The sequence below is a fragment of the Juglans regia genome, chromosome 5 (assembly GCF_001411555.2).
Source record: "Juglans regia cultivar Chandler chromosome 5, Walnut 2.0, whole genome shotgun sequence".
NCBI lineage: Eukaryota > Viridiplantae > Streptophyta > Magnoliopsida > Fagales > Juglandaceae > Juglans > Juglans regia.
In genome coordinates this window covers 10949077-10965386 of record NC_049905.1, presented here as the reverse complement: position 1 = coordinate 10965386, position 16310 = coordinate 10949077, and the positions used below count along the sequence as shown (strand labels likewise).

The 16310-nt window shown below is 35.1% G+C and overlaps 1 protein-coding gene across 1 annotated transcript; it reads left to right on the top strand.

Moving 5' to 3' along the window:
- Window positions 1-4460: 4460 nt before the first annotated feature.
- On the top strand, window positions 4461-8914 carry LOC109008590 (protein CNGC15b-like). The gene is given in 10 exon segments (XM_035690047.1): window positions 4461-4489; window positions 4666-4720; window positions 4722-5216; window positions 5321-5533; window positions 6132-6272; window positions 6274-6431; window positions 7478-7589; window positions 7937-8173; window positions 8293-8788; window positions 8832-8914. Coding segments are annotated over 10 exon segments (2019 nt in total).
- Window positions 8915-16310: the final 7396 nt, after the last annotated feature.

Below are 16310 nucleotides of genomic sequence, written 5' to 3'. Positions count from 1 at the left end.
CTTGTTTGTTATGAATCTAATATGGTTAATGTCAATATTAACACATGGTGGATTGATTCTGGATCAACAATCCACATTTCGAATTTCTTGCAGGGTTTGCAAAACCTAAGGAAGCCAGTGGGAAGTGAGCGAAACATCTTATCAGGAAACAAGATGGGCTCGCATGTGGAAGCTGTTGGAACTTGCCATTTAATTTTATCTAGTGGTTTTGTTTTAAAGTTGGAAAAGACCTTTTATGTTTCAAGTTTTTTTAGAAACTTGATTTCAGTTTCAGGACTAGTATCTTTTGAATATTCCTTTAATTTTTCAAATTCATCATTCAGTTTATTTTATAAATCTGATTGTGTTGGGAATGGTACTTTGTCTGATGGTCTTTACTACATTAATTTACAAAACAATACCACTTATGATTCAATGCATGTTCACACTGGTACTAAAAGATGTGTTATTAATGAGGATTCCTCTAAATTATGGCACCGGAGATTAGGCCATATCTCCATAGATAGAATTAAAAGATTAGTAAATGAAGAGGTACTTAATACTCTGGATTTTATTGATTTTGAGACTTGTGTGGACTGCATAAAGGAAAAGCAGACCAACAAGTCAAAGAAATGTGCCAATAGGAGTTCAGACATATTAGAGATCATACATACTGATATATGTAGTCCAGACATGGACTCATATGGTCAGAAATACTTCATCTCTTTTATAGATGATTACTCACGATATATGTATCTCTACATGCTTAATAACAAGAACGAAGCATTAGATGCCTTTAAAATCTTTAAGGCTGAAGTAGAGAAACAATGCGGTAAACAAATTAAGATCGTGAGATCAAATAGAGGTGGAGAATATTATGGTAGATACACAGAGAATGGACAAGCACCTGGGCCATTTGCAAAGTTTCTTCAAGAGCATAGGATTGTTGCCCAACACACCATACCTGGTTCACCGGACCAGAATGATGTAGCAGAAAGAAGAAACCGAACATTATTGGACATGGTGCGGAGTATGCTTAGTAGCTCCAATCTTCCTAAATCATTGTGGGCTGAAACACTTAAGACGGCAGTGTATATATTAAACCGAGTTCCAACCAAGGCTGATTCTAAAATGTCATTTGAATTATGGAAAGGTTGGAAACCGAGTTTGCGACATATGCGCGTTTGGGGATGCCCATCTGAGGTGAGAATTTATAATCCACAAGAGAAGAAACTAGACCCAAGGACCATTAGTGGGTATTTCATTGGATATGCTGAAAGGTCTAAAGGTTATAGATTTTATTGTCCATCTCACAGTACTAGGATTGTGGAATCAAGAAATGCCAAGTTTCTTGAAAATGACTTGATCAGTGGGAGCGATCAAACCAGGAACATAGTTTCTGAGAATGATCATTCAGAATCTCAACCTTCCACTTCAAGTGATAGATTGGTTATTGTTTACAACACCCCTCAAGTACCAACTGGTGTTGAACTACCAATCATTAATGTTCCACAAGTTGCTGACGACACTCTAGTAGATCAGGTAGTTCAAGAGTTGCCAACAACTTTTGAACAACAAGTTGAACCACATACTACTTCTCAGGAAGATGATGGTGCAACATGAAGAAGATCTGTTAGAGCAAGGAGATCAGCGATTCCTAGTGACTATGTTGTATATCTGCAAGAATCTGACTACAACATTGGAGCCGAAAATGATCCCTAGTTATTTTCACAAGCCATGAGTTGCAAAGAATCAGAATTATGGTACAATGCCATGAAGGAAGAGATGAATTCCATGAAGAGTAACGAAGTCTGGAATCTTGTTGAGTTGCCTAATGGTGTAAAAGTCATTGGATGTAAATGGGTCTTTAAAACCAAAAGAGACTCATTAGGCAACATTGAGAGATACAAGGCAAGACTCATTGCTAAATGATTCACTCAGAAAGAAGGAATCGATTATACAGAGACCTTTTCTCCCGTATCTAAGAAAGATTCCTTGCGTGTTATTTTGGCATTAGTAGCCCATTTTGACTTAGAATTGCAACAAATGGATGTGAAAACAGCATTTCTCAATGGAGATCTAGAGGAGGAGGTTTACATAAAACAGCCTGAAGGATTCTCCTCTAGTGATGGTGAGCAATTGGTTTGCAAGCTCAAGAAATCCATATACGGTTTAAAACAAGCATCTCGCCAATGATATTTGAAATTCCATAATGTAATTTCTTCATTCGGTTTTGTAAAAAACGTTATGGATCAATGTATATACCAGAAGGTAAGTGGGAGTAAAATCTGTTTTCTTGTTTTATATGTGGGTGACATTTTGCTAGCAACTAATGATAAGGGTTTGCTGCATGAAGTGAAACAATTCCTCTCTAAAAATTTTGATATGAAGGATATGGGTGAGGCATCTTATGTCATTGGCATTAAGATCCATAGAGACAGATTTCGAGGCATCTTGGGTCTGTCTCAAGAAACCTATATTAATAAATTTTTGGAGAGATATCGGATGAAAGATTGTTCACCAAGTGTAGCTCCCATTGTGAAGGGTGATAGGTTCAATTTGAATCAATGCCCAAAGAACGACCTTGAAAGGGAACAAATGAAGAACATTCCATATGCTTCTGCAGTCGGAAGCCTAATGTATGCTCAGGTCTGCACAAGACCTGACATTGCATTTGCTGTGGGAATGTTGGGACAATATCAGAGTAATCCAGGTTTAGACCACTGGAGAGCTGCAAAGAAAGTAATGAGGTACCTTCAAGGGACCAAAGAATACATGCTTATGTATAGACAAACGGACAATCTGGAAGTAATTGGCTACTCAGATTCTGACTTTGCTGGCTGTGTTGATTCACGCAAATCAACATCAGGATACATATTTTTGATGGCCGGTGGAGCTATATCATGAAGGAGTGCCAAACAGACTTTGACTGCCACTTCCACTATGGAAGCCGAGTTCGTCTCTTGTTTTGAGGCTACTTCAAATGGTGTATGGCTTAAGAGTTTCATTTCTGGGCTTAGAATTATGATTCAATCTCTAGGCCATTGAGAATGTATTGCGACAATTCAGCTGCTATTTTTATGGCTAAGAACGACAAAAGTGGGAGTCGGAGTAAACACATCGACATTAAATATTTAGCCATAAGGGAACGTGTTAAAGAAAATAAAGTGGTCATTGAGCACGTAAGCACTGAACTAATGATCGCTGATCCTTTGACTAAGGGCATGTCACCGTTGAAATTCAAGGATCATATAGTGAATATGAGACTTGGTTCCATTATGTAGTTTTTCATTGTATGAATAATGTTATTTTTTAATGAAATTCTTAATCATTTTGATGTTCTTTTCTCATATTAATGTGCACCTTAATTTATTTTTGAGAAAATTCATCTGTATTGGACCAAGAATAAACATAGGGTTTATTCATTAAGAAATTGTTTCCATATAAATTGTAAAGAATGAATACATAGTAATACATGGAAGGTAATACTCGTCATTAGAGGACCTATCGTCATGATTCATGTATTTATTACTTAAATGAAGATTATTGATGGGTTTAAGATAAAATCTTAAACTAGGAGTGCGGACCAAGTGGGAGAATGTTGACCGATTCTCATGCAAGTGAATAAATTGACCGATTCTTGCTCATGAAGACGTTCGTGAGTGGGGACACGTAAATACCGAAGTTTGATGGGAATTTCGGCTATAAATACATGTGTTTGGTCCCCAAACTCACTCACTCAATTCCCTTCGGTAATACCCCATCTAAATAGTATAGAGAAGAGTTTGGAAGAGTCAAACACAGTGAGAAACGTAACTTTTACAGTGAATTGCATCAATGGCTGGAGGTAAGATTTCTTGGTGTTAAACCCTTCAATTCTCATTTCTAAAATGTTATTCCACATTAGAGAATTTTATTTAAGTCTAACACTTCCTTACACATTCTTTGACCATTATTCACGCAGCCAACTGACAATGCATTAGTGAAATCTGATTTCCTTTTTCAAGGGATCAGCAAACATATGAGTTAGAAATTGATTTCATGTTTGACTTGGCCTAGCTACTTGCATGCCTATAAAGAAGGTGTGGAGACTGGAGAGCCAGCTCTATCCATGGCGCGCGTCATCTCGCCCACTTGATCATATGCTTTTATCTCCTTTGTTCACAGGATTCCTCATGAACTAAGCATTCATAGGCCTTTCTGCATGGCCCCTTGGTTTTAAACCGACCATCCCAATACTTTTTATCCCAATTGTACACTTGAATTTTGATAAAGCAAGCTTCAATATTAATGGAGCTTTTCCGCCACTGGTTTCCAACACATGGCTGGTCTATTTCAGTTGATTGTTATGAGTTTGTTTGTGTTCTTAATTTGGGTGTGTGTGTATATATATATATATATATATATATATGTTATTTCCTGTGCTACAGATCTAGCATTTCGGTTGATTGAAGCCAAGGCCGAAATCTGGGAAAATCTCCATGGCTTACGGAAATTCAAGATCTGTAAGGTTTGTCCAGCATAATTTGCAGTAGAATCTGATTCTCATTAACACTCTTCACATTATTCTATATATATATATATACAGTTGTTAGTTTCAAGCTTATCCTCTACATTTATTGCTGCCAACCCGATTTTGTTTTGACTTTTTTCTTCTTAATTTGGCATTCACGTTTTTGTTTTCAGATTTCAAGATGATCTTGAATCATCAAAGCTGCAGGAAGTCATCGCAAACGGCGAGATATATTAAGCTTAAAGAAAAGATTGACAGGACATGGATGTCGGAGCCCAGCACTAGGAAGAAGATAATTACTGGGAAATCCTTGAAAGCTTATAAAGTGCTATCCAGGGTCTTTTCTGGGGACTATGAGAATGTAAGGAAGAAGATATTGGATCCTCAAGGACATACGATTCGAAGATGGAACAAGATATTCTTAGTAGCCTGTTTGGTTTCATTGTCTCTGGACCCTTTGTTCTTTTACTTGCCGGTTGTTCGGGACAAAGCTGTTTGCATTGCTATTGCGTTACACCTTGAAGTAGGCCTTACATTTATTAGATCCCTGACCGATATTTTCTACATCATTCAAATCTATATCAGATTTCGTACAGCATATGTTGCACCTTCCTCTCGTGTTTTTGGGAGAGGAGAACTTGTTATTGATTCTTCAAAGATTGCCCTAAGGTATCTTCGCAAGGGCTTCTGTATTGACCTCATGGCTGCCCTGCCTCTTCCTCAAGTAAGTCATGAACATGAGTACTGCATGAAATGAAATGGAAGACCTTCTTGATGATCTGCATGCATATTGATCAACTTTGTATTTTTCTCTCTTTTTCATTTCAGATGTTGATTTGGATTGTAATCCCTACTCTAAAAGGTTCAACTACAAGAAACACGAAAAACGTGCTTCGATTTTTCATAATTTTTCAGTACCTCCCAAGACTGTTTCTTATTTTTCCTCTCTCATCACAAATTGTTAAGGCCACTGGTCTCATGACAGAAACAGCATGGGCAGGTGCTGCTTACAACCTGATGCTTTACATGCTGGCAAGCCACGTAAGTATAGATCCAAGCTGCTAGCCTGTGTCTCTAAGAGCAGCTTTGAACCATATCAGTTGCAAATACAAGAGATCACTAGGCTGTTGTTCTCTTTGTCGATCGATTTCTTAATTATCCCAAGGAAAGAAAACCCGTTCTTTTACTAAATGCATGTAATTCATTTAGGCAAGAGCAATAATATCTTCTTACACTTGGACCTCGGGAAGAACTAGATTTAAACTATTGTAAAATCACACTGTTTGTTCCAAAAACTTAAACTAATAATAATAATTAAATTTAATTATTTATATTATATTATTTTAACACTTATCCACAATGAGTGGCCGGGTCCAATAAGTGAAATATTTAATTAAATGTGATAGAGTGTATAGTCAAAGACGTTTGAACTCAGAACCTCTATTCTGATATAATGTGAAATAATTATCATTTGTCTCAAAAATTTGAGCTGATGAGAAGATGTAGATTTTATTATTTAATTTATATCTTAACGTATATTTGTTGATAAACAATATTTTTCTGTCAAATACTAGTTGTTGAAGTTGAGCTGTACGTGGGACTAAACCTTTCCATTTAACATTTGAAAAATTAAAAAAAGGTTTTAGAAGCTTGCTGGTACCTTCTATCGATTGAGAGACAGGAAGCATGTTGGAGAAGAGTCTGCAACATTGAGAGGCCATATTGTCAGTATGGATTCTTGGATTGCCACAGGGTTGCAGATCCTCATGACAGGAACTATATATTGGTCCAAGTTAAGCAATGTCTCAAATCTATGCAATCCAGATAATAGCTTCTATCAGTTTGGTATATATGGCGATGCATTGATATCTAGTGTTACAAGCTCATCTTTCTTCAACAAGTACTTTTATTGTCTTTGGTGGGGCCTAAAGAATTTGAGGTACGTTCCTATATAGTGGATATGAAACTGCCACCTGGCATTATTCATCAATATATATATATATATATATATATCATTAATTGGAGCAAGTTTTATCTTTTACACGCGTAGGTAGGATCATCTCGAAGTCTCTTTCATTATTATTAGGCTATATTTAGTCTGTTACAATGTCAAGTATATAATGCATGTTTAGCCTTCCAAACCTCTTCAATTTAGTTAGTTGGAGATCGAAAGCCTAAAACACCCATAAAATGAAAGAGAAGAGCTATAGTCAGCCACAAAGAGACTGATTTTATAAAATTAAATTTATAATTTTACGTACGTATTATATCAAGTCACGTCAATTTATAAATTTATTTTTATAGACTTTTGATATTTCATATATCATTTCTCAAAATGTAAGATAAATGAAATCTTACATATACATGAGCCACCGGATACAATATCCAAACTTGCACTTAATTCTAGTTGTCTAGTTTTATTTTGGGATCAACTGAAAAGGGTATTCTGTTTTCTTAAGAATTCGTTTGGGAAGTGAGATGAGATGATAATTTTATGAATAATAGTAAGATAGTTTGTGAATAATAGTGAGATAGTTTGAGTTAAGTATTTTTTGAATTTTGAGAAATGAGAGAGAAAAAATTGAATAAAAAATATTATAAAATTAAAATCTTGTTAAAATATAGTTTTATAATATTATTTTTGTTTGATTATTTTAAGAAGTTGAATTATTTTTTATTTTTTGTTTGAAAGTTTGAGAAAGTTGTAATGATTAGTTTGAAAATTTTGTATTTGAATTATGTTTGGGAATGAGATGAGATGAGATGAGATGAAAATTTTGACATGAGATCTGTTTCCAGACAAGCCCCAAGTTCTCAAGAGCTTAATTGGTATAAAAAAGGAGAAAACCTTTCTCATCCACATTTAACACTCTGCAGTAAGAGCTATTCCCCCATGAAAAACTGAAGAATCATGGCAGCTTGAAGTTAATCCTTTAATCCGAATGCTTTAATTTACAGCTGATGTATGTAAATTGATGTGTGCAGTTCCCTGGGACAAAATCTTTCCACGAGCACTTACGTTGGAGAAATAGTCTTTGCCATAATTGTTGCAACTCTTGGATTGGTTCTTTTTGGATTGCTCATTGGTAATATGCAGGTAATTAATCTCCCACTCTCCAAATTTGTAACTGCTTCTTACAGTTTGTTGAATGAAAAAGGTTAAATGTATTTAAGAAAAACTTACGAAAAATTTATTTTTTCACGTGATAGTTATTGATATGTTGAAAATTATAAAATTTGAAATTCAAAATTTAAATTTAAAAAAAAATTAACAAAATGAGTCTTGTAAGTAAAAGTATAAGTAAAATTGTAAGTACATATATCTCTACTCGAATATAGATAAAGGCCTAAGATTTGCAAGAATTAAAGTCCCAAAAGTTCTAAACTGAAAGCATGATTAATTGCTATAGTTTAACATTATATCATGTTGTACTGTCATGGCAGACATATCTCCAATCCGTAACTGTCCGATTTGAAGAGTGGAGGAGCAAGAAAACAGACACTGAACAATGGATGCATCACAGGCAGCTACCTCCAGAGTTGAGACAGTCTGTACGTAAGTACAATGAGTATAAGTGGGTGGCTACTCGAGGAGTTGAAGAAGAAGCTCTTCTCAGAGGCCTTCCTATGGATCTCCGAAGAGACATCAAACGCCATCTCTGCCTCGACTTAGTTCGCCGAGTAAGTAGAGGAAAATGATTCAGAGACTCATGTTGATCTTTAATTGAGAACCATAACAATATGCATGTAAAATCTTATTATTTTGTCATGTTCTTTTTTAATCTTCGTCAAACAAAAAGGTCCCCTTGTTCGATCAAATGGAGGAAAGGATGCTGGACGCAATATGTGAGAGGCTTAAACCTGCACTATGCACCCAAGGCACATTTCTAGTGCGTGAAGGTGACCCTGTGAATGAAATGGTGTTCATACTCCGGGGCCACTTGGATCCTTTCACAACTGGTGGCGGCCGTGCTGGGTTCTTCAACTCTTGCCGCATTGGCCCCGGTGATTTCTGCGGCGAGGAGCTCGTGACGTGGGCTTTGGACGCGAGTTCAAGTCCCGTCCTGCCATCGTCGACACGCACAATCAAAGCCATCACGGAAGTAGAGGCTTTTGCTATAGAAGCAGAAGACTTGAAGTTTGTAGCAGCACAGTACAGAAAGCTGCGGAGTAAAGAGCTTAAACATAAGTTCAGGTTCTACTCGCAGCAGTGGAGAACGTGGGCTGCATGTTTCATACAAATTGCATGGCGTCGGTATAAAAAACGTAAGGATGCAGCAGCTGAGGTGAGGGATAGTGTAAAGTGTAGAAAATACTAAGGTAACAGAAATCCTAGCAGAGCAAGAAGACGAGAAGGAAAAAAGGCTTATGGAGAAAGAGTCGTGTGAAAATGAATTAAGCATTAAAGTTCATGTACATTGACTTATTTATAAAAGCTGAAATAAAGGGAAAAAAAATGCTATACGGCAAGTGTGCTATATTACAGAAGTAAAAATTAAATAAAATTACAATTATGTCCTTATACATAAAATGACAATTATATCCTGATATCCCCTTAAGATGGAGAGTATGTAGAATGTATTCCCCTCTTGGAAACTAAATGATGAAATTAGTGATAACCAAGAGGTTTGGTTAACACATCAGCAAGTTGATGACCAGAAGACAAATGGAAGGTCTTTATAACACGAGAAATGATTTGTACAAGCCCTAAATAGACAAGCCCCATACAAGCCCTTGTAAAAAAGTAGACTTCACCTTAAAAAAGTGTAAAAAAAGCTATTATTTATTAGTGGGACCTATTATTTTACAAAAGGCTTGTATGAGGCTTGTCTATTTGTATATAGTATTACTCTTATAACACCAGCTTGAATTTTTCTTGAATAAAATGGCAGTCCAGCTCAATATGTTTCGTTCATTCATGGAAAATTAGATTAGCAGCAATATGTAAGGCAGCCTAACTATCACAAAAAACTTGAGCACTATAAGAATGTGAAACACCAAAATCAAATAATAAGGTCAGAAACAAAATGATATCACTAGTAGTAGAGGCCATTGATCGATACTCAGCCTTGATAGAAGATCTAGAAACAATTGTTTGTTTCTTAGTCATCCATGAAACAAAAGAATTCTCAAGAAAAACACAATAACCACTTGTAGATCTCCTACTGTCAGGACAATAAGCCCAATCAGAATCAGCAAAGGCTTTAAGAGACAATGTATTATCAGTTGGAAAGAAAAGTCCATGGCTAGGAGTGCCTTTGACATATTGTAAAATTCTGTAGGCAGCTTGTAAATGAGGTTGTCTAGGCTGAGCCATATATTGGCTAAGTCTATTGACATAATAGCACAAATCTGGCCGAGTTATTGTGAGGTAAAGAAGGCGCCCTACAAGCCTTCTATAAATTGTAGGGTCAGGCAACAAATCTACCACATCCTTACTCGACTTAATATTTTGCTCCATAGGAAAAGTAACAGGTTTAGAAGCAAGGAGACCAGCGTCTTGAAGAATTTCCAATAAATATTTTCTCTGACACAATGAAATACTAGCAGAAGATCGTGCCACTTTCAAAGCAAGAAAATATTTGAGTTTGCCAATGTGACGCACTTAGATTTTGCTTGGGATTGGACCGACATTTGAGGCGTCAAGACATGCAATACAAGGTTACTTGCCCCCGTTCATGACATATAAGATGCAATGATCCTAACATGCATATAGCATTATGTAATATTCACATCAAATAATTTTTTTTTTTAGCAATTCTATTCACCAAACTTATAATATCCCAATTAACTAAAGCGTAATCCATTTATACATAACAAAATAAACATTCATGATTACAGTACGAGTCTCAGAAGACTGTAATCTCAAAACATGGGAGACCAAACTTCATATTTATATTACCAAAATACACTATTGGGCCAGTTCGTCGAGTAACTCACGTAACTCGAAAAAGACCAAGAATACTGTCCAAAACACTACCTATAGAAGCTGTAAGCTCCACGTCACCTCTGCGGCATCTAGTCAACCTCCTCTAGTCTACTAGTGTCCGCTCCCTACCTTGTTCCTGACACATTGCCTACCATTAGGGGAGAATGATAGTTGGAACTACCACAGTGAGATTTGATTACAAATCTCAGCAAGTTAACAGGAAAATTCCACACAGTTTAATGATGCATACATGGCAATAAAGGTATGAATGCACAATCAAAGTCAATAGTAAATATAACATAAATTGACATAACATGGCATGAAATAATAAGCATAACGTGACTTGACATAACATGGGATGAGCTGACATAACTTGAATTGAAACTGAAACTGAAAGTTAGCTTGACGTGACATAAACTTGAAACTTGACATGAACGTAAACTTGAATATAACATAACGTGAAACATGACTTGAACGTGAAATACATGAATTTGGAATCTTATTCAATAGACTTAATTAACAAAATGACCATATGAGTGCTACACGGGTCCCCTTGAGCCGTGTGTCCCTGTCGATTACCACATCACAACACAAGTATCTATACTAGCTGTGAGTGCATTAATACGTACTCTACAGTTGATGTGGCCCCACGTATTTTACGTGTCATAATCGTTGTATCTCACATAGTGTATGCTCTATAGTTGTTGTGGTCCCATAAATTATTTGTGCTACACTTACTGTGTACACACATAAAATAAAATGTGGCTCTATCGGCGTTAGTGTCTGGCGCGCTCCGGTGACCAGCTAATTAGGCCTCATTCGCAACCTGTTGACTGTACTTCGTCAACCCATAGAATTTCACACCTATTTTGACGCTCTAGCGTGAACAAAGGAGTTTCACTAGGATATTACTCTCATCCTAGCGCTTAGGGTCGTGATTGACATGAATAACTTAACAAGATTGTTTTCGAAATACACTAATAGTATTCGAGACGGGATGACATGAATACAAAAAGACAGAAGTCCTGACGTAGCATAACGTGACATGAAAATAAGATGATAGACATGACATACTTTAAGACATAAATGTAATAGACAATATTTCATGAAATGATATACATGTAACATACAATATTTCGTAACATGACATAACAAGTAACAAACAATATTTCGTAACATGGCATAACATGTGATAGCGAATATTACGTGACATGACATACATGTAACAGATGGCATATGTAATGTGACATACTTGCAACAGATAGTAACATGAGACATATTATATTATGTAATATATAAGTATTTCGTGTAATAGATAAACATGTGATGACATGGCATGACATGGTGTATATAACAATATACGAACATAAACTGTAGTTCCCATACATAGCAAACATATAGTAAGTTAAGAGCTAACTTACCTCGATAGTCACGTTCTACGAGAATAAAGCGCAAAACACGAGGAACAATAAGATGGTATTCTAAAAGTTAAAAATTTAACTACTAACAATTAGGAATGTTAAAAGAGAAAATTTAGAGTAAAATTACCATTTTACCATCTACATGTGGGAAATGACAATTTTACCCCTAACTTAAGGATTTCACATCCTAACTCCAAAAATTGCCAAAATTTACGTTCCTCGTGTAAATTTTGTCCTAAACTCAAATATGAACTTAGAAAAATTAAAAACCATTCACAATTATGAAAAACTCACTATGGTCGAAACATTCATAGGTCATTTCTCTTTATTTTGGTTGTATTTTCTTCCATCTTCAAAACCCATGATTAAACCAAAATTTTGTAACAAAGATCTTCCTACCCTAAGTCTAAAAATACAAGTAAAATATCCATTAGGAACAGTCTAATCATCAACACCAAACTTTTTGTAAAAAGACCAAAACCTTTTAACAAAAAGTAAACCCTTAAATCACAAGTTTCGACCTTAATAAAAATATTTCCAAGAATTCCAAAAAATATCAAATCTTACTTTTAAAATATTCATAACATTATCTTAAGATCAGCCGTGCTTTAAATCATCAAACAAAAATCATCAAAAATCACAAAATAACACTTGGAGATTTTGGTGTTACACTTAGTCCAAAAACAGAAACTTTTCTCTCAATTAACTTTAATCAATCTATTGATCTATGGCTTAAATACATGTGATCTTCAAATTAAAATTTCAAATGGTTTAAAAATGTGTCCTAAAGAAGATCCAACTATCAAACTTAAAATCACATGTCTAAAACTCAATAAAACATGGATATAATCCAAAAACATCAAATCTTTAAAAATAATACTAAATATCTTCAAAGTAACATCCTAACATGTATATAAGAGGATTAGGATCATCAAATAAAAATATCAAAGCCTTCAGAATAAGATTAAATCACGAAATATTCAAACTTTCACAAAACAAAAACTATTTTTTCACTTTGAGTTTTCAAGTTTCTAAATCTAAGGAAATCTATCATCAAAATCTTTATTCATGCAAAAAAACCTCAATTAAAATTCATAAACACATTCTAAAAACACTCCATAAAAGTTTTGGACCATGATATGTCCATTAGCTTGGTCAAAATTCCAAAACATAACATACTCTCCAATTTCACGCCTAGAATGACCTTCCCATGGTGCCAAATACTTTTGACTAACCAAATGAGCATGGAATGAGACTAGTAAGATATCCACGGAAACTACACTCAAATATGAACTACGTTTATGAAGGATTTATCGTGCGAAAATACTTACAAAGGGTCCAAAATCTCCATACAAAAAGACCCAGAAATCTGCCCAGGAGAGCTCTTTTGAATTTCTCTCTAAGAGGCCAACTTTAGGGTTTGGGGAAACCATTTAGAATCTCGGTTTCAACCAAGCTTTTGGGGTTTCAATTAGATCCCAACCATTTAGGGTTTCGCTAGGATTGAAACCCTCTTTGGTCCGGCACAATTTGGTTGATCAGATGAAACAAAGCTTTGCTTAGGTGGCATGATCTCACACCTTGATTTCCTTCACAAATCGATCTAATGGTTCCTCTTTGTGTCAAGTGTCTAATACTATTTACTATGTGTGGCTAAGATCTTATCAAGTGTTCAAATAAAACTTATCTAACTTAATTTGGACATTCCACATTATGATTTTGAAAACACTGCACTGTATGCGCTAATTGAGATTACTAATTACTCTGAAAAAATGCATAATAAACTTAGTACTGAAAAATTCTAAATATTCATATTGACCTATAGTGAAAATCATTTACAAAAATTTAACCATGAAGTGCCCCTAAAAATAATTTCGCAATTTCAAACAGGTGTTTCGTCCGAAATTATAAAAATTAGTTATTACACCATAAAATCCTAAATAATCAACTAGGTTTAATGGCATAGACCAAAACACATTCTGTCACTTCTAACTACCTCAAATAATTAAATTCATATTTCTAGCACTATAGTGAGTGATAACATTGACTATATTGACAGACTAAAATCTGTATGATTGGTCGATTCGTAAAAACTTATGAGGTTTTCACGAGATTCCTAAAGTCAAAAGAAATTCTACTTGTGAATTTTAGTGGGCCGTTACAACCAAGGTCCTTAAGCTTAAGTTTATCATTAAACAAGGACTTTAAAGACTCAACAGCTTTTATATCATTACTAATTATGAGAATATCATCAATATAAACAAGAAGGGCAATAAAAGATGAACCCTCAGTCTTGGTAAAAAGAGAATAATCAGCTTTGAATTGTTGAAAACCCAAGCTGAGGATAGAAGTGGAAAACTTGGAGAACCACTACCATGAGGCCTATTTCAAACCATAGATTGATTTGTTCAACTTGCAAACTTGGGACCCCCTTTAATGTGAAAACCAAGAGGTAAAACCATATGTACTTTTTCAAATAAATCCCCATATAGAAATGCATTATTAACATCAAGCTGTGTAAGATGCCAGTCTTTCATAGCAGTAATGGCCAAAAGAGATCTAACAGTTGCCATTTTAGCAACAGGAGAAAATGTTTCAAAATAATCCAAGTCTTCAGTTTGAGTGTAACCATTGGCAACCAACATTGCCTTATATCTCTCAATGGATCCATCAGCACGATATTTAATCTTAAAAACCCATTTGCAACCAACAAGCATCCTACCAGGACGTAAAGAAGTAACAGTCCAAGTATTATTAAGTTCCAGGGCTGCAATCTCAATTGACATGGCATCTCTCCAATGAGAGTGCTTGACAGCTTGATGATAGAACTCAGGTTCAGTATCGGCAGAGATGGACATGACAAAGGATTTATGGGAAGAAGAAATGTTAACATAAGACAAAAAATTGAAGATATCATATTTAGGAGGAAAAACTGAAGGACAAGAAGAACCTGTTGAAAAGGAAAGCGTTGAAGATCTTCTCGGAAGGTCAAAAGGTATAAGGACAAAAACTGGGGTGGAAGGTGTTTGAACAATTGGATCAATTGTAGGGGAAGATGAAGTGGAGTTGAGAGGTAAAGTAGTAGAAAGAGAAGAATCTAAAGTTGAAGGTACAGTTAAAAAATCTAAAGTTGAATAGTCAACAGGGAACAAGGAAGAAAATTCATGTTTATGTTGAGATGTAAAAGGAAAAATATGTTCATGAAAAATAAGATTTCTTGATATGAAGGTTTGATTAGTTTTTAAATCAAGAAGTTTGTAGCCTTTGATTCCAAAAGGATAACCAAGAAAAACCGAGGTTCAAGCTTTAGGATCAAACTTAGTTCTAGATCTTTGTAATGTGGAAGTAAAACAAAGACAACCAAAAGTTCTAAAATGATCATAAGAAGGAACAGCGTGAAACAAAAGCTCAAAATGAGATTTTTGGTTTAAAAGAGGAGTATGAAGCCTATTAATGAGATAAGTTGCTATTAAAAAAACATCGCCCCAAAAATTAATAGGCATCATTGTTCGAGCCACATTAAGGATATGTTAATGCTTTCTCTCCACAACAGAATTCTATTTAGGAGTTTCAACACAACTATATTGATGCAACATGCCTTTAGAATGCAAAAAAGAATCAAAATAGAATTTTGTGCCATGATGAGTGCGAATTGATTTTATTTTTGAGGAAAATTGTGTTTTAATCATTTTGTAAAAAACTATAAAGATATTTGACACTTCATATTTATGTTTAAAAAGATAAAGCCATGTAGCACGAGTCGAATCATCAACAATAATAAAAAAATATGTGTAACCTTCAATAGTAGGTACTGAATATGGACCCCAATTAACATCACAATGAACTCGGTCAAATGGCAGCAGACAAATGAGCATTATTAGGAAATGGTAATTTTTCTTGTTTAGCTAAAGGACAGATCATGCAAGGATGGCATAGAGCAGTCAATTTAGAAACAAAATTATTCACAAACAACATCCTAGAATTAGAAGGATGACCAAGTCTATTATGTCAAAGCTCATAATTGGAGCATTTGGAGGTATTAGAACAAACAAATGTATAAATTGTTTAAGGTAAACAGGCAATACGTGAAGTAGAAATAGAATTAGAAAGGTCTGACTGTTGCAGTATGTAAAGACCTCCATGCAATCTACCCACTTCAATCAACCTCCAATGAATCAGGTCTTATATGAGACAAATGTCAGAGGAAAATAAGAAGGAACAAGTCAGTGAATGTGTTAACTTGATAATAGAAATTAATTGAAATGAAAAGTTGGAACGCATAGAACATCTTGTAGAACAAGATGCTTAGAGATAGAAACAAAGCCAATATGCGTAACAAGTACAGATTGACCATTAGGAAGCTTCACATAAGCATTAATAGAGCGAGCAGAAGAAGTAAAACAATCAATAGATGGAACCATATGATCAGTGGCCCCAGTATCCAAAATCCATGAATTAGAATCAAAAG